Raw genomic sequence first — 27,718 nt, 5'->3', positions numbered from 1 at the left:
AGCTAGCCAGAATACTGGCAGAAATTGAAGCCGTCTTAAATTCTCGATCTCTAACTTACGTGCATGGTGGACCCGGATAACCGGAACTTCTTTGCCCTTCCTTCTCCTTGAGGGGAAGACGCCTCACATTGCTGCCTAGCGTGGGAAAGATCGAGGTAGATGAGGCCAACGTATCCCTCCGCAGCCTATGGACTCCACGCCAGCAGACTACAGAAGCCTTCTGGGGTAGATGAACTAGAAAATACCCCAAGGAACTGCAAAATGTGCAAAATCAGAATGGGTGTCTAGGTAAAACACTCAGATAAGACTTGATTTGTCTTTGTGACAGTCTGCAGCCAAGACAGCAATGGAAGATCGCAAGAATTGAGAAACTGTTTCCGGCAAGAGATGGAAGGGTTAGATTATGCCTGCTGAAACTACCTGGAGGATCAATTCAAGCCAAGCAAGCCTCAAAAGAGAAACCCATCCTCCATGGAGAAACCACTGAGCGAGCGCCGCTTGCATCAGTCGTTTTATGTAACCTGCAATAAACGGATGCCGTTCGTGCTGAGAAGTTGAAGCACAAAAAAGTGATATTATTTTGCAGGTCTTGGGCGTGCAAATTACGTGACACAAAAGTGACGTGTCTACGCCACTTCTGCGTGCTTGACGATGTTTGTTTTTTCTACCAAGGGGGGGGGGGGGGGGGGGGGGCTGCAATATTTATTTCAAGTCCAATGCGCGGAATAGATAAAAAGACGGGCTGGTATGCTGGCCATCGAAGCATAGGTCTAGCCGTCCTGTGAGCAAACCACACAGCGGCACGAATGCTTTTCTTTTATTTTTTTCCTACAGTGTGGAAAGGATGAAAAATCGGTCAGGCTGGTCAACGCAGACGGCGCGGTTTCAAACGAGTGACGGCTTGGCGCTGCCCTCGGCACAGCACACAGCAGTATGCACGCTTGCTTCCTTTTTTTAATGCGAAAGCGTTACTTCGATATGTTCATAGATTTCTGTCCGCAGACCACGTCCGCAGGCCGCGTCAGCAAAATCGAAACCGTGTCCACAGCAACTGTAATTGAAAAGTGGTAGATGTTAACGAACGGTGTCAATCGATAGAGGGTGACGAAATGTTGCCGGAAAACTAATTAGGCCAATAAGTTAATTAGGTAATTAGTTACAGGCAAAAAATGTAAAAGTTGCCTGCAGCAGTTGTAAATGAGAAGTGGTAAAGGTTAATGATTGGTGTCAATCGATAGAAGGTGACGTAATGTTTTGTAATTAATTCGGCCAATAAGTTAATTAGGTAATTAATTAGAGGAATAACACGCAAAGTCGTGTCCGCAGCAGTTGTGAGTAATTGAGAAGTGGTAGAGGTTAATGAGTGGTATCAACCGATAGAGGGTGACGTAATGTTGTGTCTGAAAAAATAATTAGACCAATAAGTTAATTCTGTAAATAATTAGAGGCAAAATACGCAAAATCGTGTCTGCAGCAGTTGTGAGTAATTGAGAAGTGGTAGAGGTTAATGAGTGGTGTCAATCGATAGAGGGTGATGTAATGTGTCCGAAAAGGTAATTAAGTCAGTAAGTCAATTAGGCAATTAATTAGAGGCAAAAATGTAAAAGTAAAGGCAAAAATGGTCTCTTTGGCCACTGGTTTGGCGCCACATTTGAATGTATCAAATACTAAAATAGTTAATTAAATCGGTCAATTAAGGTGACGTCAAGGATATGACGTCACGCAACCGGAACCAGAGCCGAAAAAGGGCATAGGAAGGTATTGGCGCGCTATTTGAAAGTACCAAAGACTAAAATGGATAAACAAGAGGTGAATTAATGTGACGTAGACGATGTGACGTCACGCAACCGGAAGTAGAGCTGAAAAAGGGCATAGGAAGGGACTGGCGTGCTATTTGAAAAAGTACCAAAGACTAAAATGGGTAAACAAGAAGTGAATTAAAGTGACGTAGACGATGTGACGTCACGCAACCGGAAGTAGAGCCGAAAAAGGGCATAGGAAGGGATTGGCGCACAATTTAAAAGTCAGTTCAGTTAAGTCGTTCAGTCGTGTCCGACTCTTCTTGACCCTATGGACCATATCACGCCACGCTTTCCGGTCTCTCACTATCTTCCTAACATCACATAACTTCATCTGCAACGCCTCAAGGATGCCATCTAACCATCGCGTTCGCTGTCTACCCCTTCTGCGGTGACCCTCAACCTTTCCCAACATCAAATCTTTCTCCAGTGACTCCTCTCTTCTCATCAGATGACCAAAGTAGCTGAGCTTTAACTTTAGAATTTGACCCTCCAATGAGCAGTCAGGGTTTATGGTCGAAGATATCGACTGATTTGATCTTCTGGCAGTCCAAGGAACTTTCAAGAGTCTCCGCCAGCACCACAATTCAAACGCGTCAATTCTTCGGCAGTCAGCCTTCTTCACAGTCCAACTCTCGCATCCATACATCACAACTGGAAAGACCATAGCACGAGTTATACGGATCTTGGTTGGCAGACTAATGTCTCTGCTCTTTACTAGGCGGTCAAGGCTAGCCATGGCTCTCTTTCCCAGAACCAGGCGTCTCCTAATTTCATGGCTGCAGTCTCCTTCCGAGGTAATCTTGGAGCCCAAGAAGAGAAAATCTGTCACGGCTTCCACTTCTTGTCCATTGATCCTCCAGGACTTGATAGGGCAATTATCAAAGACTAAAATAGGTAAACAAGAAGTGAATTAAGCAACTAGAAGCAGCCAGTAGCAACCAACAGCAGCATCCATGCTTTCGCATTGCTCCAATGCAGATTCTGCAATGCTCTTTAATTTTTTTTTTCGGAGCAATGAGGCATGGACAGCTGACAGCTCCTTATTTGAAACATCTTGAATAATTTCACAGCTTAATTCCAAACGTCAACGTTTACGCGCCACTAGAAGATTCTCTAACTCTAATTTTTCTGCCAGTACAAACAGCATGTATGTGGACGCGCGTGTGTGCAAACACCATTTTCATTAGAATGAGGAAAGCAAACGCACCATTCCAGCAGCGCACTGCGAAGAAGCAGATTCACGACTCTGAGTGTGTCGCTTCGCATACTAGCCACCCCGCCCAACCATCGGAAGAACGAAATAAAAAAAAAATTGCGAACATGCAGAACCGGCGCTCGCTACACATTCCCGCGCATCACACCTTTTGACTAAGCAGTGCGCCCCTTTCAAAAGAAAAAGAAACTTCCACGAGCAACGTGTATATGATGTACGGCAACGTCACCCACGTGCCACGTGACTGCGCACCCAGGATCTGCAAAAATATTCTCCCACAAGCAGCTGTTGCTGTAAAATAGTACGATGTTAGTTACAAGTTGCAAAATGAGCACTGGATAGAGAATGCACGTTGTGCTTCGCAAGAATGGCTCATAATACCACAAATAAATGAACTGAATGTGGGGAGCATCGAACATACACCCGTGAATGTGCCTTTGCTTTGAGCATGGCACTTCCTCGATGGCATTCTCGGATGGGGATGTACAATTAACACAGACTGCCGTTTCTCTCTCCCCCCTACCACTTCTTTCCACCAAACATCAGATTTGATGCTATATCGCACTCGGTCAACTTTCTGAACACAAGGGTGCCATGAAATTTTGCCATTTCCCACTACCAAAATACGGCACATTAATGTAGTTATTTTTCGTCACAGTGTGCTACTTTTCTTTTTCCACTGAAGAAAATCAGTGTTAAAGTGTTGCTCGCGTCCGGAGAACAAATGAGCACACACAGGCATGACGCGGCTTCTCTCGTTCGCAGCTGGCGAGCACCTTCGGCGGCATGCTGATAGTGGCGACGCAGATCATGGAGGTATTCATCTTCCCAGACATTTTTCACGACATCCCGGCCGTGTTGTACGCGGCCACAGTGATCATGCCGGCAGCGGGCATGCTGTTTGGCTACCTCATCAGCTGGCTATTCAGGCGCCCGGACGCCGTCCGCAAGACCATCGCCATCGAGTCGGGCATCCAGAACGTCGGCACGGCGCTCACCATCGTCTCGCTCTCCTTTCACTTTCAAGTAGGCCATTTCTGTCGCACTCCCCCTTCCCAAATAGCTGTCCACTGATCGGCCGAGTAGCCATGTTTACACGCGGGTGCCCAGGAGATGATTACGAAAAGGTCAATCAGCTACTTTCGCCCGCGCATATAATGGGACTCTCAACTTTTTCCTAACCGACGTGCGGCTCGATTAGGATGCGCCCTTGCCGAATATATCGAAAAGGTACGGGCACCAAGTCCCCAGAAAAGTGTCCGTCAATATACATCTCCTGCGTATATTTTAAGGTTCCGTCGTCGTTCTTGGGCAATCGCAGTAAACAAGCCTCGAAGCTGACGCTGCGATGATTTAAGTTGGTGGAAGCCCCATATCACTTCTCTTCCATCATACAGTCTTACAGAGCTTGATGCACGTTTGATTAATGACTGCCCAAAGTCCGCTAACCATGCAGCGTTCTAACCGGTAACCATAGGCGAAAATCTGATTAAAGCGACTGAAAGGCATAAAATTCACAAGACGATTACAATACTCGGAAATTGAAAATTTGAGCGTAACAGTTCAGGTATCTGAGCCATCTACGACCGCACACAGCTGCGCTTGGCCTCGGTTTGAAGAATGCCAGCCGAGAGGAACCGTAGGCGACGCGCGACTATTGCTGTCACACAGGCACAGCTGAACTCCTTTTAACTCCCTTCAAACAAGGTAGTCTTTATCTTAACGGAGATACGCACCGTGTCACACGGCAGTCCTTTAGTAGAAAAGAAAGTTTAAGGAAGTTCCTAGCGTAAGGAGTTCCGATCATCTCCCTCGAGCAGGTAAAGGGAGTATTCTGATTCCCCGTGAGCTTTACTGCGGGTTTAAAAAGAAAAGCACATATGCATTAACTTTGCCTTTATAACTAATTTTATACTTAAGATTTTTTTTTTTTGTCAGTTGTGGTTCACTGTGCGGTTATCCTGTGACTTTGTACTCCCCCACTACCTTTTAAGAATTGTCCCCCTAGATATATGCCTTATCAGGGCCCTTTGCATAGCCTGTCCCTTTGTAAGGTGTATCTGCACCAAACCGGCTTAAGTGGTGACTAATCACCTACCCGGTATTGTAGTTTTTCCTGGTACTGCTGCTTTTACTTCTTTTGCAGGCCACAGAATACCTGGTTCCAGGCTGATAAATACATACTGAAGAGTTTTTTTCTTTTCTTTTCCTCTTTTTTTCTCTCTTTTTTTCTTTCACTTCATGACCCACTTTCTTCTCACCCATCCACTCCTCCCCACTCCTTCACACCTACTTTCTTCCCACCCACTTTCCCCTCCCCAGCTTTTCTTCTTCGGAAGCAAAAGCGTATTTAAACCCCTGCCAGTGCATGATCGCTTTGCCCAGACGAAGACAAGTCCACTTGTCGAAACGTTGGCTCATCTGCGAACTGAGGCGTACCCCATTTACCCTTGTTCAGTTCTTCTTCATAGTTTTAATACTGTAACACAACGCAAAGCATGGAAAAAAGTAAACGTGCAAATATTCAAGCATGCACGCAAGGATTTTGCAAGCACGTTGTGGCCGACAGAACGGACAAACCTGCTACGGTAGTAAAAGTAACAGCGCATTCCTTTCACATGAATGGTGAATACATTTATACTTTAAATTTAATTCAAGCTGCTGGAAAGAGAGCAGCTATAAGTTATTTTACATGTTTTCAACTTGATTATTTTACATGCATACACAAAACGAATAGCGCCTAATGGGACCCCGACGGTGTCTCCAAGAAGCTCGTTTTTAGCCGTGTGACACGGCCAAGGACACGGCGACAACTCCATTGGGGCTGAACTTCCTCCGTGGTCCTTTATAGAAAAGAAGTTCCGAACTCCCTCGAAATTCCATACAAGTGACCTCCTCAAAGTGAACTAGCAAAAGCTCTAAGCAGCAATAGTGCTGCATATCGCATTGCATCTCATCGGTGCATGCTTGCGCTGCTTGCATTGCTTGGCACCGCGGGGAAGGAAGGTAGCGTTCAGCCAGTGAGAGCCGAACACTGAAGATATGCGCAGGAAAGGAGGCGGGCTGCATTTCTTCAAAGGGTGATGCTTATAGTGAACTAATGAAGCTACTCTTATCCCTCCTTACCCTCCTCTACCGCTCGCCTTCTCACACTTTTGTCATGCTCCTCCTCCGCTTTCCTTTTCATTCTCTTTCGTACCCTTTTCAATTTTCTCCTCGCTGTCTCTCTCTCCTTTGCTACCGTTGTGCTTTTCGTTTGTTCTGACAATACGCCCCGTGTTTGTATTTTTCGCTGTACTCCCCGTTCGCTCTAATAATTACGCCGACGTTGACGCGCCACTGCTCCATCCATGAACTGACGCTAAAGGGGAACGCTCCAAAATTGAAGTGCCCATGTTCCTTAGTTTTCATATGATGCTGCTATATTTCCACTTTATTTGTGGATGGAGAGAGATAGAGATGTATTCAAAGAACGACACCAGATTCAAGCGATCTGCAGCATATGTAAACACCTGTACAAAACACTGCAGGCGAGTGCAGTAAGGGGGAAAGTAGTTGGGGCCAAGCACATGCAAGCGATGCAGGAGAGTCATCATTATCGGCGTTCATCCGACGTGGAAAGTTACCGTATCAAACTTTTTACGTAAGTTCGGTAAAACTTACGAGCAAACCTGTCTGACAGCAATTTTCTTTCTTTTTTTAAGCTTTATGGATGTCATGGCAAATAAATTCTAGGCTTTGTAAATTTTAAGCGTTGCGAGTCAGTTCCATTCGCCGCAGAAGTAACGGAGTTTTGATACACCTTACTGTTCTCTTTTCTTTTTCAAAGTTGCATTCCAGTTAACCGCATTCAAGGGAAACGGAATTAATTAATCCGTTCTGTTTGGTAGTATAGAGAGACTTAGCTAGCCGGAGACATAGCTATTGTTGATGTATGCCGCAGTGGCCGCGATTGCACCTATCCCTGTCAATTCGCGTGCGCAGGAGGGGTCCGTCAAACTGGTGTTCGTCTGTGCTAGTACGTCCTCAGCAAACTAAATTTCTAATGTCCTACAGCGTCAACCCAACCATTCGATTACATTCATTGTCATTTCAGTTTATTGAAAGCTTTAACTTTACATTCACAGTCAAGTAGGATGTATAACTGCACAAAAATGCATTAAGAAAATAAGTTGCACTAATGAAACAAAATTCTGTTTTCTTTTTTTTCGTTCTTTTTTTCAGGAACAGAAGCAAGCCCTCCTATTCCCGTGGCTTTATGGTTTCACAATGATAGGTTTAAGCTTTATACTGTGCGGCGCTTATGCAATTTACAAAAAATTCTGCGCAAGATCAAGCTCCCACAATATTTCTGCTGAAGCTGAAGCTACCAAAGGTAAGTTTTACCTTGAAAATCACTTGAGAAGACATTTTTTAGTCCCACACGAAAACACGAACGAGACCACATACTGCCGGAATTATAAAGGTATGCTGCCGAACCTTAATATTGACCGTTACATCGCCAAGGGCCTTAATGACAAATCAAATCCAAACACAGAATCTGCTGCTACAAAAAAAAATATTGCAGAAAATGCAGAAACGTAGAAAACGTACAAACAAAAAGAACACCAAAAAAAATGTAGCTTTTCTTATGGTACATGCATGAATGACATGAAAAGGGGGGGGGGGGGGGGGGGGCAGATGTTTAACCCTACTTAAACCTGGTTAAAGCGAGCGAATGCACCCACCCATCGCGATCGCTCAGTGGTTAAGACCCTCGTCTACTGAACTGGAGTACCCGGGTTCGAACCCGGCCTATTCAAATGCACTCGGCTCTGATGTTGTTTCCTATTTTTTAGTGAACATGCAAACATTATACGATATTGCTATAGGCTCTTAACCTTCTGATCAGTGCTCTCGCACTAAGATTATCACAGTTGATCAATAGTCTATGTAAGCACGAAATGAATTGGAGGAAAAGCGCACCGCATTCAAGGGCGTCTCATTTCTGTTTCGGCACATGTCTCTGATGATGCGTTTGTGATGTCACTGAGCAGTGACATACAGTCAATCCCCGATATATGGAACTCGAAAGGGATCCAAAAGTAGTCCGATTATTGGTATTTTGATATATGCAACACGCCAACAGATGAGCTTGTCTATATTCTAGAAATGTGAATACAGTGAACCCACGCTAGCGGCGTGCTTCCTACGGCGACGTGCTGCCCGCCGGCATTAAACCGTGGGTGGGAACGAGCCTGTCATGTATGTGGCAAGGGCAGGACGGAGCTTCGGAGTTCGCACTGCTCGCACATCGCCGGGTCGGTGCTGGGAATCACATCAAAGCTGTAGTGGACGGGGATTGGGAAAAACTATCGCAGGTCATACTAGGTCTAATTTGGGCACTCGTATCTTTAGGCGCAATAAGAACTCAATTGGAATAATTGATTTCTGTGTCGCCTTCGTCAGTGAAGCAAGTCACATGATAGCTGCCTCAAACCTTCCATCATCTAGGTTGCTTTTAAATCAAGAAATTTGATGCAATGAAACCTGACTTCCCCACACCACAGTGTCAAGATGACAAAAAAAATAATGCCTCCTGTAATCGAGAGTAGATGTAAGCATGAAATGGTTACGGGCATAGCACGTTGTCGGCAGGGGCCAGTCGTCTTCAGCCGTGACGTGTAACTCGCAAAGCGACCGCTTTTGGCAACACGCTTCCTACCTCTCTTTTCATCAGTCTCTAATTCTTGGCTTAACCAGCTGTGACGGGGACAGAATTGAAATGCAGAACGATGCAGAAACGTACATGGCCACGATACGCAACTGGCCCGACATGAATGTAGAACGATCTGTGATGCAAGCAAAATGCAGTGTCACTGCTGTCGCCGGGAGACAGCAGCACTTGCAGCGCTTCCATGTTTCGGAAGATGAGAAGAGGTGGTTTTTGAGTGAAGCCACGGACGTCAGCGGCATGGAAACGTGAGCAGAAGCCATGGTACAGACTGAAACCCGTTGGTTGACTATCAGTTGCATCTTCTGGTGTCTGATAAGGAAGGCTTCTTTGTCGTTATATCCAATAGCAGTTTCTCTGAAAAGGCCTCGTGTGCAATTGCCAAGAATTTTAAGAAGGTGCAAGCAAAGTCATCATCTTGCGCAGGAAGCAAGCTATTGCATGGCTTGATGATCGTAATCTGAAGACATTTAAGTTCAAGGGTGATGGTAGCCTCAGAAGCCCAATTGGATGTTTTCTTCACGGCGAAGACTCACAAGGCGGACATCCCGTTCAAGGCTTTTGTTTCAGAACGTCGTACCTGGCAGTATGAGATTTCCGGATTTATATAGAAGCACCTGAAGATGCAGAAAGTTCAGGACCCATTTTTAATTTCGAATTCTTCTAGGGTCCTCAAGTTTCTTATGGGCAAAAACCCGGGCAGGTGCTCTGCAATGAGCATCGATGTGGAGGACCTGTTTTATTCACCGCCACAGGATAGACTTCTGAAATGTATGCAAGACTGCATCACGGTAGATAACGATGAACAGGATTTTACTGATGCGTACGGAATTTCGGTTGCTAGCTTCATGGAGCTGTTGTCCTTTTGCCTAAACTCCACTTTTGTCTGGTGGCAAGGCAGTATGTACGTTCAGAAGTCAGGCGTATGCATAGGGTCACACGTCGCATCTTTGCTCAGTGGCATTTTTCTATCTATATAAGTTGACACTACATTACAGCCTGGTTTGGAAGCCTTTGGCATAGTAGCATTTCGCTAGGTTGATGACTACTTCATTTTATTAGACAAGGATAACTCTGACAGGTTGGCACAAGATGTTTTAGGAATGTTCAAGGAGTGTGGTCAAGGCCTGTCTTTTACGTCTGAATTTTTTAAAGATAACCATTTGCAGTTTCTTGATTTTGGACCTGGGCTTTGGAGAAGATTACATGTGTTGGGGCTACAGCCCCAGGTTAGGGAGGCTTCTTCTTAGCTGAGTCGGACCACTCGAGGCTGGTAAAGGATGGGTTGGCAGTCGCATTCATCAAGTCTGTTTTATGTATGTCATGCCATCACCGCGTTGAGGACGCATTCTCTCAGCAGGTTTCGAAGCTAGTGGCAGCTGGGTTTCCAACTGCCCATATCGTATCGCCCGCTTGTCGGAGCTTGTTTTGACTCGCTTGAGAAAGGGCAACTCGGGGCCGGATGATGCTGACGTGGTGGCATGGCAGAAAAAGGTGGCTGTCATACGATACCTCCACAGTGTTTCGCACAGACTCAAGAAATTTGCAGCAAATTATTACATTGCCGTTGTCTTCACAGCCAAAAACAAGATAGGGGGGCTTGTGCGCCAGCGTTAAAAGGAGGCTCGACAAATACATCTGGTAATCATTTTCAGTGCATAGTGTCACATAAGACAAAGCTCACCACTTGCAGAAAGAATGTGGTTTCTTGCGTTCCGCTGCCTTGTGGTCAATGCTACTATAGGCAGACAGGCAGATGTCTTAATGTGCGCCTGACGGAGCATTCTAACTCTCTAAGAGGGAAGGCAAACTTTAATCTGGCGTTGCAGGTGCAATCTCGGGAACGTAAATCGGAGGGTGACCCATCTGATTTCAGCTACACTTCTGTAGTTTATGGAAATGAAAAACAAATCTGTTGGGAGATAGTTGAGGCTTTTTACATCGCTAAGGTTAAGGACATGTGTGTGGCTAAGCCATCAGTTAACCTCCATAGTAAGGAATTTGCTCTTTTAGATAACTCGATAGTAAGATCGTGACTTAATTGTTTCTACCCCTGCCCTTTCACTGGTTGGGATATTGTGCACGCGCACCTCCGTGTGAGTTTTGGTTGTCTTCTTTCCTTTAATAAAACTTTAGTTGTTAGTCTAGCCTCGTCTTGTTTGCTCTATTCTCTGTGTCGTGTCTTTTGGTTGGTTTAAAATGAATCCTGACATGTAATTTGGCATTGTGTTTAGACGGGGTGCCAGTCAATGGCCTCGGCTGTCATCAGTTTCTTGTGTGGTGGGAATATTACGTCTCTCCAGTCTCAGATGCTCCCGGCGATTCCCATATACAGTGGATAGAGGAATAGAGTAGGGATGAGGCTGGTGGTATGCTCGGCCTATTTTCGGGCTAGGCAAAGCGTCACCTCATTATCCTGCAGCCCTTCATGTCCAAGGATCCAAATGACAGGATGGTTTCGTTCGTATCTGGTGGAGTTGAGGTGAGCTGATAGTCACCGGCACTTGACCTTGTGTGAGATAGCGACAAGCCGCTTGGAAGTGACTGGTGGGTGAGATTCCTGGCCTATCGCTCTGATAGCCAGGTTCACTGCTGTGGTTTCTGCCTCCTGTGGGTGATTCGTGCAAATTGAGGCTTGTATGACCGGTTTGAGTTCCCAATTACCACTCCACTGCGAAGGCCCCGTGCTCGTAATAGGACGTGCGAGGCCATTACTATGACTACCTTCTGTATGGATGTCTGGCATGATGCATATGGGGTGGTATGGGTGCCACTGATATACTGTTGCAGCTGCGAAATTGTAAGGACTCTTGGCATTGGATGGGCCTAGAGGTCTTGCTGCTTGCTAATCGGCTACATCCTACCTGCCATTGTCGCAAGGCGTTATTTCTGGCTAGTAAATAGGCCCTCCCATAGGTCCTCAAATATGTTACGGATTCCTAGACTTAGGATATTTTCTGTGTATGTCTGATAGGGTTAGAACTGTTTTGAAAGCTCGATCCCCTGAGGTGGTGTCTAGTCTATAGCCTAGCATTTCGCAAGGTTGACATGGTTGTATTGGAGGCTGTAGGAGAGGCGACTCACCGCTAGTGCATTCATTAGGGGGCGTTGTTATTCTCTATCATGCCTGTCTTGTGAAGTGTTACCCTGGTTACCATCCTGGCGACTGCTCGGATAGTAGTCTGGTTAGTTTGGATGACATGATCTGTATGATTGTTTGAATGGATCCACATGCTTAGGACTCGAATCTTATCCAACTCTGGTATTCTGCGGCTTGCCAAGTAGAGGTCTACCTCCCCCGATGAAATGTCTTTTGCCCTTGATTTATAAAACTGCCGACTTCTCCGGGGAGCATTGGAATCCGCTGGCACTTGCAAGCTCAGCTACCCTATCGACCGCCTCCTGTAGGGCTTCCATCTTCGGACAAGAGACCCTTCGGTTGTCCATATGATGATGTCCTTAGTGTATAAAGCGTAACCTATTTGCAAGAGTTTGTCCTGCTCTTGGCCAGCTGCTTCAAAGCATTATTGAATCATCATCATCATCATCATCAGCCTGACTGTACCCACTGCAGGGTGAAGGCCTCTCCCATATTTCTCCAATTAACCCGGTTCTGTGCTAGCTGCATCCACTTGACCCCTGCGAACTTTTTAACCTCATCCGCCCACCTAGCTTTCTGCTGCCTCTGCTACGCTTTCCTTCCCTTGGAATCTAATTTGTTACCCTAAGCGACCATTTGTTATCCTCTCTTCGTGCTACATGTCCTGCCCATGCCCATTTCTTCTTCTTGATTTCCACTACAATGTCAGTAATTTGAGTTATTTATCTGACCCACTCTGCATGCTTCCCATCTCTTAATGTTACCCCTACCATTTTTCGTTCCATAGCCCTCTGCATTGTCGTCAACTTAAGTAGAACCTTCTTGGTTAGCCTCCATGTTTCAGCCGCATAGGTGAGTACAGGTAAGATGCAACTGTTGTATACTTTCCTCTTGAGCGATACCGGTAAGCTGCTAGTCATAATCTGCCAGTGCTTGCCAAATGTGTTCCATCCCAATCTTATTCTTCTTGTTATTTCGGTCCGGATCTGCGGTTACTACCTGTCCTAAGTAGACATATTCGCCTAGCTATCATTTCAGCTCTGCTATTGAAAAAAGGCCGTCATATAGTTGAAAAGTCGTTCCCCACTGTGAAGGTTACATAGCTCTTATAGGATTGTCTCATGTGACATGTTGTCAAACGCCCCCTTTAAGTCTAAGGCTAGCAGGAGGTGCTTGCAGAATTGGGAATGTTTAGCAGGACTTCTTTCCAGATGCAGAGAAATGCATCTTGCACCGAAAACACGCTGCAAAATCCTACCATGTGATGAGGAAGAGGTTACTGTTCGCCATGCACCTCTGCAATCAGGTGTGTTTGACTTCTCATATAGTTTGCCTAAACACGATGCCAGCGAGGTCGGAGGCAGGGCCTCTATGACGGGGGGTTTGCCTGGTATTGGGATAATTATTTCATGTCACCATTCTGGTAGGACTTGACCTTCCTCCCAGAGCTTCTGATGTCGGTGAAGAGTGCTTGATAACGTTTGTTGCATCGCATGGCTGAGATTGCTGCTGCATAGAGCTCTGCCATGGTTATTGGTGCGTCCAGCTCCGGGTCTGGGCACCCTGATATGTAAGCATGGTGGGGGCATATATGCTCCGATGTACCACTTTTGAGGGCTTCCATCAGACCCTCATTTGTGCTGTCACACTTATGGGTGACCCTCAACAGTGCTCTGTTGGCGTCTTTAGTTTTCTCTGGATTCAGCATACTGTTCAGTATTCTCCTTGTTTTGGATGTACTGAGAATGGGCCCTACATGGGGTCACAATAGCTTACCAGTTCTTCCACAATAACTTTGCCGAGTATTTTTATGCCTTCTTTGTCAGGGCTGCGATGAGGAGTTTTAATCGCCTTAGAGTGTCTGCTTCTTCCATCTTTTGGTGATGTTTCTTTGAGCCTCCAATAGGCGGAAGAGATGGCAATCGGCTGCTGATGCTTCACAGTTTGTTGGATGGAGGGTGTTGTGGGAGTGGGCCGTCATTACTGGGCGAACCGGACTGTTCCAAGTTGGCGGTGATACATTACAGTGGGGATTGAGAAGCTAATGATCTTGTGATCACTTCATAATCATCTTCTAGGTTGGTCCAGATCGCATGTGAGACATTTTTAATAAAGGTACGGTCAGAACACATGTCTCTTGTGACGCTGCTTCCCGTGTGCGACAGAAAATGTTTTCAGTTATGATGTGGAGCCCCTCTTGAGTAGTGACTGTTATGAGTTGCTGCCATAGCCCCATTCTATGTGCGGTGCATTGAAGTCCCCTGGTATTGCTATCGGGTTAGGCCTCATAATTCCTAGGCTGGCCTTGAGTACGGGGTTTGAGTACGGGGAGTATGGGCCTTGAGTACGGGCTTTTGTCTTGGGGGCTAGATGCAGAGTATAAACAAGCTGGCTTTCCTTCTCTTGCGAGACAGAACCTGAATGAAATTATTATGCACCTCTTTCACATTTAATTAGGTTATGCCTTACCAATGTAATAGTTTGTGCCACTTGCGTTGCTACCTTTGAATTTCTCGGGTACCCAGTTTGTAATATCCTGAGTTAAGAGGAATTAGGGCCGAGTTCCTGCCGAGATATTCACATCCAGTCATAATGGGGTTATCTGTGCGAATGCCTGCAATAACACTTGTTTATTTCTGCACGTGCGAAAATTTCATTGCCAGATCTCTGCACTGTCTTGGATTTTGCTTCTCCTATGGGAGGGTGTCATCTTGCCTGTGAGAGTTGCTTTGAAACAATATTAGACAAGACGATGTCATATCAGCTTTTGAAACGAAGAAAATTCCATTTACTAACCGTCCTCTAAAGTTGTGCCGCTCGAAGGAATCCGACGCTTTATCCCACACACAACCAAAACTGACTGCATTAGGCGTGCAGGAAGCTTGATTTAAAAGTAATGTGCTCTCATGATGTGTTGCAATAATTACTGTGCCAAAGTTGAACTGTCTGCTCTATTGTTCCGTGGCATAATATTTTCTTTTCACCCAGCGCAGAAGCACAGTAATATGCATGATGCGGTACAGCAGCGAAAGCATTTCAAATTTCATGCTGTAGGCACTGCACACGTCATCAATGAACTTTGCATTTTCTCCAGGCCGCCACACCTAATTCCTCGGCCATGAAAAGTAGTCTGTCGTTAAGGCAGGTTTTCTTGCTGAGAGTGACATGTTCAATCATTTTGATGACTTTATTCTTGTTTGATACGGTTTGACACGTACGGCGCATAAATATAAAACATGACTTCGTTTGCTGTCAGGATTAATCAGCACAGTAATACATGCATAGCACATTGCTACCAACTTCTGATTTTGTTGTTGTATTGCAGCACCTAGATTATACTGGCTAGTATGTGTGCTGTGCTCCATCAGTTCCCCATAGTAAGGGATGGCGCCATTTGCAATGACTGCTACCAGTCGCCTATGAAGGGCGCTAAAACCATGGAGTTTCTAAATACTACCTAGAGAGCACAGCGTACACCTCCCTTTCCGCCCCCCGATGCAGACAGATAGACAAACGATCATCATAATCATACTAAACATCATCAATATCACTGTAAATCAATTCGTTTGGCATGAAGATTTTTCTACTTTTTTCTTTGTTTTCATCTTGGCCTGACACAGAAACTGGTGAATTATCGCTACAAAGGGGAAAAGCCATATTAGCCTCAGCCAAGCCTCCCTTAGCAGACAATATCATATAGCGATTCTGGTACTGCCATGTGCACGAGTTGCATAATTTAATTGGTGCATGTTAGTCCTCAGCGCATGTCATATGTTTGGTGCATTCATATTGCGACAGTGATTACTCATCAGAATACCACATCAGAAGAATGACCGGATAAAGTGTCCTTGCAAAGAACAGGCATGTTTTGTATCAATACGTTCACGGACCCATTTGACCGTGCACAACTTGCAGAGTAATGGAATCAGGCGGGCAGATAAAAGACACTCACATATGAAGGAGGGTCTTGCGATTCCACTCGGAGTGCCTTAACTGACTGCTTGTCAGACACGCACACTCCTAAAGCCGCTGTAAAAATGATTAGCACACTCCCAGTCGGCAGCGCCCGTATGCAATCGGCATGCTGTTGGTGCTACCTAGGCCCCTCGATAGGCAAACTAGTCAGTATATTCAGGCACTGTACCCTGGCTAACAAATTTTGGATCATGCACAAAAAGACTGCCAAGCTATGATGGACAGTAAACACCGCGCCGACAAGTTTGGTGCCAAAATGTAGATGTCTGACAACATAATTGCAACAGTTACTAAATTAGGTTACCATAACGAAAATGTGATGCTGTTGTAAATAAATTACAAAACATGAAAAATTGATAGAAAATTTAGAAAAGCATGTATATCTGGCGACCATGTTCAGTTAATCTGCATGCATTGCTGGCACCAATGAAATTTCATGAATTTTAACCCCCATTCAGACAACAATAAAACATTCGCAGCAATTTTTATCTTTGAAATATTTTTTGCATTAAAACTGATAATTTGCTGCAAGAGGGAAATTAGTTGTCTAACATGTTTGTCTGGTCACTATGAAAACAGGAAAGTCTAATTACTAGCGCATAGCTGGTGACAATATTTGACACCTTTGTTTTGTTTACTTGTAAGAGTTCAATTTCTAAGCAGATTTAAATTCTCATTTCATATAACCAGCAGATGCAACACTAAAAACCTTTAGAACATTCCCAGTCGGTAGAGCCCCTATGCGGCAGCCGCTGAAGTCTGCTCTCTGTGCCACCTGCCCCCTCAGTCGGAAAGCTAGCCAGCATATTCTAAGCAATCTACTCTTGCTATGCAACAAAGTTCATTTTGTACCATGCTACAGTACACTCTAACCATGCACAAAAAGACTGGCCTGGCAGGCTAAAATGGGTAATAAACACCACACCGACAAATTTGGTGCTGAAATTAGGCACTTGACAACATAACTACAACAGTGAGTAAATCTATAGGCTACACTGTCTATTATAACATAATGTAAATGTAGGTGCAGTTATAAATAAATGGCAAAACACGAAAAATTCATAGCAAATTGGAAAAGCATGCATATCCGTATCAGGTTCAGTAAATCTGCACGCCCCACTGGCAACAATAAAATTTCATAAATTTTTAGCCTCCATCCAGACAATAATAAAACATTTGCAATAGTTTTTATATATTTGAAACATTTTCCACATTAAAATTGATAATTTACTGCAAGAATACAATTGTATTCTTAATACAATTGCTTTCATATTCTAGGTACTCATATTCCAGCCATCATATTCTAGGTACTGCACTCTTGCTATACAGCAAAGTTAATTTTTGACCATGCTGCAAACTATATATAACCAGGCACAAAAAGACTGACAAATTATGATTGACAGTAAACACCATGCCGAGAATGTTGGTGCCGAGCCGTAATTAATACACATCTGACAACTAGAAAAACAGTGTTTAAATTAATTTACCGTCTATTGTATCATAAAGCAAATATAGGTGGTGTTATAAATAAAGAGCCAAACACGAAAAATTGATAGAAACAAAAAAAAACATATATTTCTGGCAACTATGTTCACCTAATCTGCAGACATCATTGGCAACAGTGAAGTTTCAGAAATTTTAATCGCACTCCAGGCAATAATTAAAATTCGCAGCAGTTTTATATTTAAAATATTTTTCACATTAAAACTGATGATTTATTGCAAAATACAATGAATTGTCAAATAAAGTCTAATAACTATTGCACAATTGGACGCAATATTTAACACCCCTTTTTGTTTACTTGCAAGAGTTCATTTGCTAAGCATAGTTAAATCCTCATTTCGTAAAATCATCAGATGCAAAACTAAAAACCTTTCACAACCTTTCAACCTGTCTCAGCACAGGCCTCTATGCGGCAGTCACTGGCAGTCTGCCCTTTGTGCCACTTAGGCCCCATTGGTTGGCAAACTAGCCAGTATATTCTAAAGACTGTAGTTGTATTTGACTTTACAGCTCATACTGTGGCTCATATGTTCGTTTTAGGTTTTGCGTGGAGTAAAATGTCAGATTTCTTCGGAATGAATTGCCTTAGAGAATGGATGTTTTAAAAACCGATTTGGCATCCTCATGTCGACGGTTCCTAACTACCCATTAGCTCTGACAACCAAACTGTGGTAATTAAAGGTTTATTAAGAAATTCTTGTGCCTTAGCTATCTATCTATGACTACTACTGTGAAGCAACAGGGAAAATACTGTTTGGAGCAATATTTGGAGCAAATTTCGAATCTGAAACATGTTGGAGTAGAAAAATCACCATTTAGGAGCATTATGAAGCACCTTTGAAACAATAGAACATTTGTTTAGAAGCACTCAGGAGCATCAGGCTTCAAGGTCAAAAATCTTTTAGATTAGCTGACAATGAGGTTGGAAAAGTTGAGTGTGACGAGCAAGAGTTACTGCCATAAAATTGCAGATGAGATTTATTCAATTATAAGTTTTATGCTGTATAATTAAAAAGAAGAAAAGAAGACATCTTCGGAAATAATGTGGACTTTTTAATTCAAACTTCATAAAAATGGAGATTTCTATCTGAATAATCAGATGTGCAACTTAGCCCAGTGCAACCTAAATGCAGTTTCTTTATGCAGATACTATTTTGGAACCATTTTTTTTCTACATATGTTACAAACAAGCTCATCATAAAATAAGGAAGGAAAGCACTGATCCTTACTCAACCAGTGGTCTCCAACTGGATGTGCAGTTAAAAAGTTACCAATACTGCCCTGGCTTCCTGATAAAGTAAAGCTGTATGTATTGCGACCTCACTGGAAGGCGAAAGAAATGTAAAAATAATCTGTAGGCCGAATCATTGAATGGCCACAAAATAAGTTATGAAAAGTCATTTGTACCGCAGCTATTTTATTAGATTAGAAAGTAAACAGTGGTTGTCTGCTGTTGAGTGAAAACTGCTCAAGAATTATTTTCGCAATTTCATAATGCATACAATATATTGTACGTCAGCCATCGGGAATGTCAAAGCGTGACTCCTCCAAAATAACAAGGCCTTCTGCAGCCTCCTTCACAGGTGCGATGTGGTGGTGGTAAACAAGCAACGGTGTCCCTGCAAGGTTGGCTTCAGCATACAAAGAACAAGCAGTTCATGATGATGCATTTTCGGCGCACAGGTAGAACCATGCAAGCGGACGGAAACAAAGAGAACGCACCTTTGTGCCCAAATGGCAAAACGCCTTCTAATAGGAAGAAAGAACAAAGACTACCGACGCGTCAATCAGAGCGCAAGACTGCATGCAGCTGCGCTTGGCTCGCCAGTGTGCTGCCGATAACCGCTACAGCCCCCAGCTGATATCGCAAAGATAAGAAAATGAAACTGCGGAGACGGGTCGTCTAAAATGGTTAGAAAGCTGGTCAGACCTCGACACACATAACACCCCGCCCCCCTGTGTCAGACTGACTTCTTTAGAGCTCTGCCCGAACTCTAAACCTGGCCTATCCAACCTTGGCCACCAATCGTTTGAGCGTCGAGAGTGTTAGCACTAGACAAAAAGTCTGTATTAGGCAAATTAAGAGTTGTACAAGTTAAGCAGCTTTAAAATACATTCAAAATATATCCCGGCCAGCCTAAATTTTGAAGTTTGTTTGAATTAACTGAAAGTGTGAATTATTAGAGTCTGAAAAATTGCGAGTCTACTTTACGCCATACAATGCGTCAATATGTCATACTTTACATCATACAATATGTCATACTTTATGGCATACATACTGGAAAAGCACATATAATTTACATACACATGCGAGTATGGCATTTATGTGGCTTTCCACTTTTAATTACAAAGCTTTATTAAATCTCCACACAAAAACGTCCTCGATTTCTCATTTGTATCACCCTCTATGGTGGTGCAGTGGTTAGGGCACTCGACTGCTGTGCCCAAGGATGTGGGATTGAATCCTGGCCACGGTGGTCCCTTTTTGATGGACGCAAAAAGCAAGACGCCTATGTGCTTTGCGATGTCAGTGCACATTAAAGAACCCCAGGCGGTCAAAATTTCTGGAGCCCTCGACGTCTCTCATAGTCGAGTTTGAGGCATTAAACACCATAAACCAACAAACCAATGCCTATACACTTCTGCCATATAAATTATGTGCTCTTGTGCTTTCATCACGCAAAAGAAATTATTCAGGCTCAGTCGCTCCATATCCTACAGTGAGGCCGGTCAGTCTTGGCTAGGCAATTTTGACTAGGCACTTTTGCCTGGAGTACACGCAAAGCCTGCGCTAACCCTTCTCAACCTTCAATTTTGAAACAAACAACAGAGTGCCGGGGTCACCATGTTGCACAACTGAACCGAATGGCAAAAAGAAAAAGCACTCCATGCATTTAATTGGACAGCGGACCGCACCCAATAATTTTCGGCGTCGGCCGAGCTGCTTGAAATTTTTGCCAAAAATTTTGAAGTCGAAAATTTTACTTCATAGCATGGAACGTAGTCAACACGTCACCACCGTACCCACACGTAGCGTCGGCACAGGCTCTCCCCATATGCTGTCGCTCGTCAGAGCTCAGCAAAGACGGTATTCTGGAAGATGCAGTGTGCCACGTATGCAGAAATCGCCATATGTCCACAAGTGAATTAAACCACGAAATTATCATTGATAAATAAATGCAACCTTGGATCATCTGATTCACTCCAGGCCTAATCGGCTGGCTAGCTGGAACAATGATGAGAAAAGTTACATTCCAAGACACGCAAGCCGGAGGACGTCAGTGGAGGTCAATAGACGTTAGCATTTTGGAACAGCGGTGACAACCAAATTTATGTCTCTCATAATTTTCAGCACCCAGTGCAACCCAATTATTTCGAGAACAGCGAGTTTGTCCCAATTCTTCCAATTTTATGCAATAATGCCTTTTTGACCAAACAATACATCTTGTTTGGTCGAAAAAGCACGTAGCCATTGCCGGTACCCAAATTGAGAAAAATGTGTCAGGAAAAATACATGATTTTGTATCAAAACAAAACCATTCTTTGTGCAGCATTCACGGTGGCGTCATATCATTTCGCTTTTCGTTTAGCATCCATCTGTTAGTGAAGCTGGGAGCTACTTTGCGATAGGGATTCGAACCGACGTCGTATGTACCTTGAATCGATGTATGCCATTAATTGTAAGCGTAGGTGTCCACCAAGAAGTGAGGCAGATAATGCACCTTCCTTTCCCCAGAAACAAACTTAAACAAAAAATATTTTGAAAAATCACGGTATGAAAAGTTGGTGCTAAAGGTACTGTTGCGCCTAATCTTAAAATGATGAGCACTCCCTTATTATTTTTTTTATCAAAATAGCGCAGCTTTTCTGGTTTGGCACAGTTTAGCGCAAGGCTGTTGTTACTGTATCTAGTAACTGACATCCGCTGCAGTTGATGGTATGTTGCATTAAAGAGTTACTTTCATTTCGTATGTCCTACATTTATAAATTTCTTAAATCAGGTTGTCGATGGTAGTACCATTGTCAGCATAATGAAAATCTGCCTTTCAGAATATTTTGAGAGGTGATGAAAAAGCAGATTTAAACTGTGCAAGAAATGGTGATTAGTTGTAAGAGAAAGAAAATTAAGTGCGCCTGAAGTTTTTCAAGACTAACCATCTGAAGCTCTCTTAGGATGGCCAACTCAGCTCTGTCCTGTCCTATTCATAAAAGTTAGTATATCAACTCCAGACTGGGCCGGATTTTGAAGAATGAATGCTCAGTGCTGATGCGCATGTAGCCCCTTCCCCACCTCTCGGCAGCCCCTCCTCACGCCCTTACACCCAAACTACACTGCTGGAATACACCCCAAGTTTCATTTTGCATAGCCATTACAGAATTGAGTGTATGTCTAAAAGAAATAAACTGAATTGTATTTGACCACAACAGAATAACTCATATCAAGTGCCTGGACAATGAATATCAATTGCTGCTTTTTTGCTGCTTAGAGGCTATGCTTAGAGAAAAAGAACTATTTTATTCAGAAAATATAACAGATCATTTTTTTTTTTTTTGAGGCCATTGAACAAGGAGTGGCAGGGAGGCTTTTTGCATTCATTAAAATGTGTGGTCAAAGTGGAATTCAGTATATAACCTGCTCCAGCAACTAGATATATGACCTAAGTTTTGATTAGTAGGGGCCTTGTAAACACTTCGCAACCAATCTTATGCCTCAGCCAACCAACACCTGAAAATAGAGCCAATGGACCTTTTTCCAGTAGTGCACCCCCTCTTGCGGCCACCAGGCAAAGTAAGTACGATTGACAGGACGGGTTACCGAGAATTTGTGCAGAAATTCATTCCTAGTACTGAGTTGGCTTATTTTCCAAACATTAGTTGAGTGCAGGGCTGGTCTCACCTAGCCTGTGCAGAAGCGCGTGAGCCATTTGTGAACATAGCCTGACACACTACCCCCCCCCCCCCCCCCCCCTCATTTCCTGTTAAACGTTTAGACCATGACAATTACAACAGGAAGCTGGCGAACCTGGCCGTGTCTTCTCTGCTGAGGAAAGCTGGGGGAGGCGGGGACAATACAATGCATCCCTTCCGAAGGCCTGGAAGAAGCTAGCACTGCACGAAATTATTGTGCAGCAGTTCATAGGACGTTTCCTGGAAAAGCATGTACAGCGAAGTCCTCCTCCATTTTCTTCTCTTTGAGGAGGCTTCACGCATGTGCAGTAGAGCTACTTGAAAAAGATCCATTATAAAGACTATATATGGGCGGATTTACACTAAAAGTAGGCCTGAACATATATCAAAATGTTAGTATAGTTACAAGCTAGAAACACCAGTTTTACAGCTGTATAGGTGCTTCCAAGTGTTTGTTGATATTTGCAACTGATTTCAGCACTATGAGATAAAAATACACACTATGCCTCTCAACGGTTCCACCTTATACTGCAACCATTCAGAGCAAAGGTACATGACTGGTCAGTTTTTCATATGCCTCTTAAGCAGAGAGCAGACAGCCATGGCAAAACAAAGTGCAATCATGAATGCAATCATGAATGCAATAATAATGCGATATCGTTAGTTGTACGACACAAAACAAAATGCAGCCATGAACGCTCAGTCAGGGAGATTAGAAGGGACATTTCCATGAGGCAATGAATGTGGCACAATGAATGTGGCACGGACTTTTACTCTTTTCCAAAGTGGGAGCGAAAGGGAGCAACCTCCAGATTGAAATTTTTAGATGGTTCCACCTTCCTCCCTTTATTTTTTTTCAGCGCCACAGGACAAAGGGTTTCACAGAAAAAACCATGAAGAAATATTGTAGGGGTTTAAGCATGGCTTGAACCTAGTGATAAAGCAAAAGCTGTGAGTGTTGCAGTGATAGCCTCTGTAACACCACCTTTTCAATCCATGGTTTTTTCATAATTTTCCTTTAAGTTAGGTTTCGGGGCAAGGAAGGCGCCTTATACTTTTGGGCGGATACCATGGAATGGGGGACATCTACACCTAACCAGGTCAAGGTCACATTTGCAATATTTTTCTGATGAACTGTAAGTTGGTTTATGAGGAATTAAAAGCGCAGTATCTGTTAGACTTCTCATAGACACCTGAACTGCACCCTAAGGGAAGGGAGGAAGGTGGAAGTGAAGGTGGAAAGAGTGAAAAAGGTCCTGTAGTGGAGGGCTACGAAGTAACTTAAGCACCCTAGGGTCTTTAACGTGCACTGACATTGCACGATGCAAAGCTGCCTCTCCTTTTAAATTAGGTTTTGGGAAAAGGAAGGCGCAGTATACTTTTGGGTAGATACCACGATACAATGGACATCCACACTAAATTAGGCAAAGGTCACTTGAAGATCAAATTTAGTGCCACATGAAGACCGGCTCTACCTAGCACAATGAAGCTTTTGCTTCAAAAAAAAAAAAGCTTGCACAATTCATAAGAAAATGCAGATAGCCTCACAAGGGGTGCCCAGGTTTGTGGGGAATTTGATTTCGCAAAGCAAGGTATTCCCAACTGATCAGGTTAAGCGAAGTGACTATAGGCGGGGCCTCATCACCCCATTCTCATTTTCTTGCTTAATTCAGACATGCTACTTGAAGTTTTTCATCTGCAGTTCTATATATGAAGCAGGAAGTAGGTTAAAAACAGAGAGTTCTGTGCTTTTTGTCATCATCACAGGGAACACCCTACAAGAATATGCCAATATTTTTATGCTCGCTTTCAGCAGTAGACTGTCCCTTTAATACTGCCTTCACTACCCTCAAAATTCAAAATCCAGAGCTTCAGGATAGCTGACCCCATCCTCCCCAGACATGTTCAACATTATCTATACTACTCCCACAAGCTACACGAGTGTATCATCTTCCTGCTCATACTTGCTATTATTTTTAAGGCGGCGTTATTTGGCTTAAAAAATGAAAGCATTACTTCTCCTTCTAAATGTCATTCTTTCTGGCTCTTTATTCATTCAATTATTATGTTGCTTCATTTTTTTCTCCATTTGGAAGCCTTGGTTTCGCGGACTTCAGTTTTCACATTCATGGCAACTTCCTTTTTCTTATTGTTACTTGTGCATCTATCGTGAACCTTTTATGATAATCATTTTCCCTGCCATGTGTCCACATTTTTACCACTCAAGCATCTAAAGCCTTTGCTTGTCCACCTCGTCCATTTTTCTAGTCTCCCTCAAACAATTATTTGTTCTGCGAGTTTCATGTTTCAAAGGCCGACCAACCTGTAATATTGCTAACAGGTTTGCTTGTTGCTTTTTGGTGAGCCAATTTGATGACCTTTGTTTCGAAAATACGGCCTCTAAAATGTTGCCACTTTAGTTGCCACTATTTGTCACTGTGCAACAAACTGTTTTTTTGTTTCACTCATATGTGATGCGATACTTGGATTCAGTTTTAAATGAGGCAAATATAATATGGAGTTCTCTTCATGAATGAATGAATGAAACTTTACAGAACAGAATTCTCAAGGACGTGGTTGAAATCCCTAGGACAGGATTCCGTTGGATATTGCTGCTGTTCAGGCTCCTTCCATCAGCTGCTGTTCTCAGTATGGGTCCAGAGCTGGATAGCACATCATCAAGTTGCTCAAGCATAGGGTTTTGTATGCTACCTATTTTTGGATTTTTTTATATGCTCATAACATATGTGGTACAGGGCTGGGGTTTAGTTGCTTTTGTAAGGGTAGCATACATTTCATTCACAAAATTACGTCTCCTTGATTGACACAACACCACTGCTACCTTGTAAAATATGTATAATGTTTGGTCTCACATGAAACTGAGACAATGTAACACCATCAAAATCTGGGCGCAGTGGAAAGTATCTGAAGGTTCCCATCCAAGATTCACGAGTTCACTTGCCAGATGATCCATTGGTTTATGAGTATGCAATAGCAACAGCATGCACTCAGACCACTTTAAAGGGTAGTTTCTGAGTGTTGAGAAGAGAACCAAATAAAACACCTTTTGTGATTTTGCGAATGTGTGGACCATCAGCAACTCTATGAAGGCATAGCCTGCTAGGGAAGTGTTCAGGGCTAAGATTAGTTCCCAAAACGGTTTTCCTTTTTCTCACCTGCTCCTACCTTACAGGTGTTATTCCTTTTGCAGTTAGCCACCTCAATGACCTCTGCACGTTTTGGTACTCAGTAGACCTTTTTCATCACAAGAAAAGTATAAATAACTAAAATTATTGTCACACACTACACTTTATCATACCTCCAGCATATTTCTGTCACCAGCTGATGGAGGATGCCAGGCTAGTGAGGTGAAATAGCTCAGAAAGCCGAACAGGCCTTTTGGCTGCACTATGACACCTCACCGCGACAGAATTCTGTTTAAACTATAGCAAATGCAAGTTCCAAAACTGGCACTTGCAAATTTTCATTTTTCAACTAGGAAAAAGTGTAAGGGTAACCTCTTCAGAGTGTGTCGATACTATTGTGAGAAGCAACCAGCTATATCACATGTATGTCATAGCACAATGTCTAAAAACACCTCATGGAAAAATTTTGACACTAGAAGCATACGCACTTAAAGTAAGCCTCATAGATATGTAGTAAAAATATGTGGTGGATGTTAGAATGCACACACTACATATACATTTGGCTTTATGCTCACTTTTTTTCATTGCTGGTCTGTTAATTTTCAATAATGCTAACTAATAGGCCATTCTTACCAGTGTGTGTAAAGTAAATTGTCCCATGTTCCCAAAAAGAAACTTGCACAGTTTACAAACAGAGCTGCATTTAGCATTCAAAATGACTGTGTCATAAAATATATGCTACTCAAGTTTTTTTTTTTTTTTTTTTTTTTTTTTTTCAGTGTTCATACAGTGATCATGGTAACAGGTGATCATAGATGAACCTGTCTGATTTTATGCAGCACATAATGAATTTGCATAGCCATGAAATTCACACGTTATTAACTTCACTGATAAACAGTGCTTGATCAGTAGATGCAAGGACATTTTTCTTGTCTGGTATGAATGAACATTCTCTGCGTGAGGTGGTGCAAAAAAGGTTTGTACTGCTTGGGTTCTTTGGTGTCCTTCTTCATTCAAAGCGTGGCTGTGAGGTGTGCATGCACAAATATTTGCTACTTCAAAGCAAACACGCAAGAAACTGTGAAGTGTCATAGGTGTTTTGAAAATACCTTTTTAAAACCTAGCCCATTAAACATCCTGTATGTCTAGCCACAGCACCCATTTTACATAAATTCCGAATAATTTTGACATATGTTTTCCAACTCACACTATGTGCTTTAATGATAAATGGACAGATGTGGATGTCTAGTCCTTGTACACAGATGCTCAGTAAATAATGCGACTGGGAAGCCAACAAAGAATACACAGAGAACCATAGACAATGTGTAAATTCAGAGAGCAAGCACTATTAAACTTACTTCTTAATCTGTTACAGAAGCAGTTTCATCTGACTAGATTTTTACCGGTAAAACTAAGTGCCAACCCCATCTAGTAGTATCTTTTTCCTGATTTCAATGCCACAAGTAGGCTATTTGCCAATAATTTCTATGATCAGCATCACGCCAATATTGCCAGAAACAGTGCCAGCTGTAATGCTTAGCAGCAGTGTGCCTCGGGCCCCACAAACGAAGGTTTAATGTGGGGTTTTCTTTTTAATAGGAAGCTTGTGTTAGACCACGTAGTTACAATGAACAACACTGCTTATAACCAAGAAATAAAAACAGAATAAGTTTGCATTTCAGTGAAAACAACCGTCTCATTAGCCAAAGCAATATCTGTAAACAATAGTTATTTCCTAGTAACCTTTTCACCATTACTAGCTTGTTTAAATTCAGTTCTCTGTAGTGGTGTCACTGGGTTCACCTCTATTAATGTATTGTTTTATGTGTAATGCAGCATAGCATTTACCTCTACTGTGCCATGTTTTAGTGGCAAGCATCAAAAGTTGTTTCGCAACCTGAGCAAGTGGGATATGGCATTGGACGTCATCTGCATTGTATTGTTTCAAGAACTGCTAATTGAGGACATGTAGCATTTAAGCCTGTCTCTAAACTGCAGATACTGGCCTTCTGGGCAGTGGTAAAAGATACAGTTCTTTAACTGCCAAAGTAGGAAAGGCAGCAATTTCCAACATAATTATTGTAAGGCTCATCCAACATGCATCTTAGCATCAACACCATAATGACAGAGGTTGCTCACCGAGTGCACAAATAATGATATCGGTGCATTGATAAAAATCAATAATGAAAGCAAGGGTGGTAGCTGTAGAGAAATATTATAAGCCTGCCACATTTTAAAGCCCAATGACAAATGAGAAATTATTGTTAGTAAAATCTCGTTACAAGATACTAAGGGCAACTTTTGCAAGTCCCTAAAATAACTTCTTCACCGTTTATAAGAGACACAGTTAACCCAGGT

General features: G+C 43.1%; 1 protein-coding gene across 4 annotated transcripts in view; it reads left to right on the top strand.

Moving 5' to 3' along the window:
- LOC146204713 (ileal sodium/bile acid cotransporter-like) overlaps positions 1-27,718 on the top strand; it is a 179,342-nt gene that overhangs the window by 141,775 nt on the left and 9,849 nt on the right. For 2 of the 4 annotated variants that reach the window (XR_014704028.1, XR_014704027.1), the window contains exons 4-6: positions 3,781-4,041; positions 7,240-7,390; positions 26,140-26,336. Coding sequence is in view for 2 of the 4 variants with exons in the window: in XM_084589433.1 (XP_084445559.1) it covers positions 3,781-4,041; positions 7,240-7,390 (412 nt within the window). In the remaining 2 variants the exon portion in view is untranslated. The remainder of the gene's footprint in view (positions 1-3,780; positions 4,042-7,239; positions 7,391-26,139; positions 26,337-27,718) is intronic. The other 2 variants (XM_084589433.1, XM_084589432.1) reach the window with 1 other exon arrangement.

The sequence above is a fragment of the Amblyomma maculatum genome, chromosome 1 (assembly GCF_055883805.1).
Source record: "Amblyomma maculatum isolate TAMU_Amacu chromosome 1, ASM5588380v1, whole genome shotgun sequence".
NCBI classification, from domain to species: domain Eukaryota; kingdom Metazoa; phylum Arthropoda; class Arachnida; order Ixodida; family Ixodidae; genus Amblyomma; species Amblyomma maculatum.
This window is presented reverse-complemented; position numbering and strand designations above follow the sequence as displayed.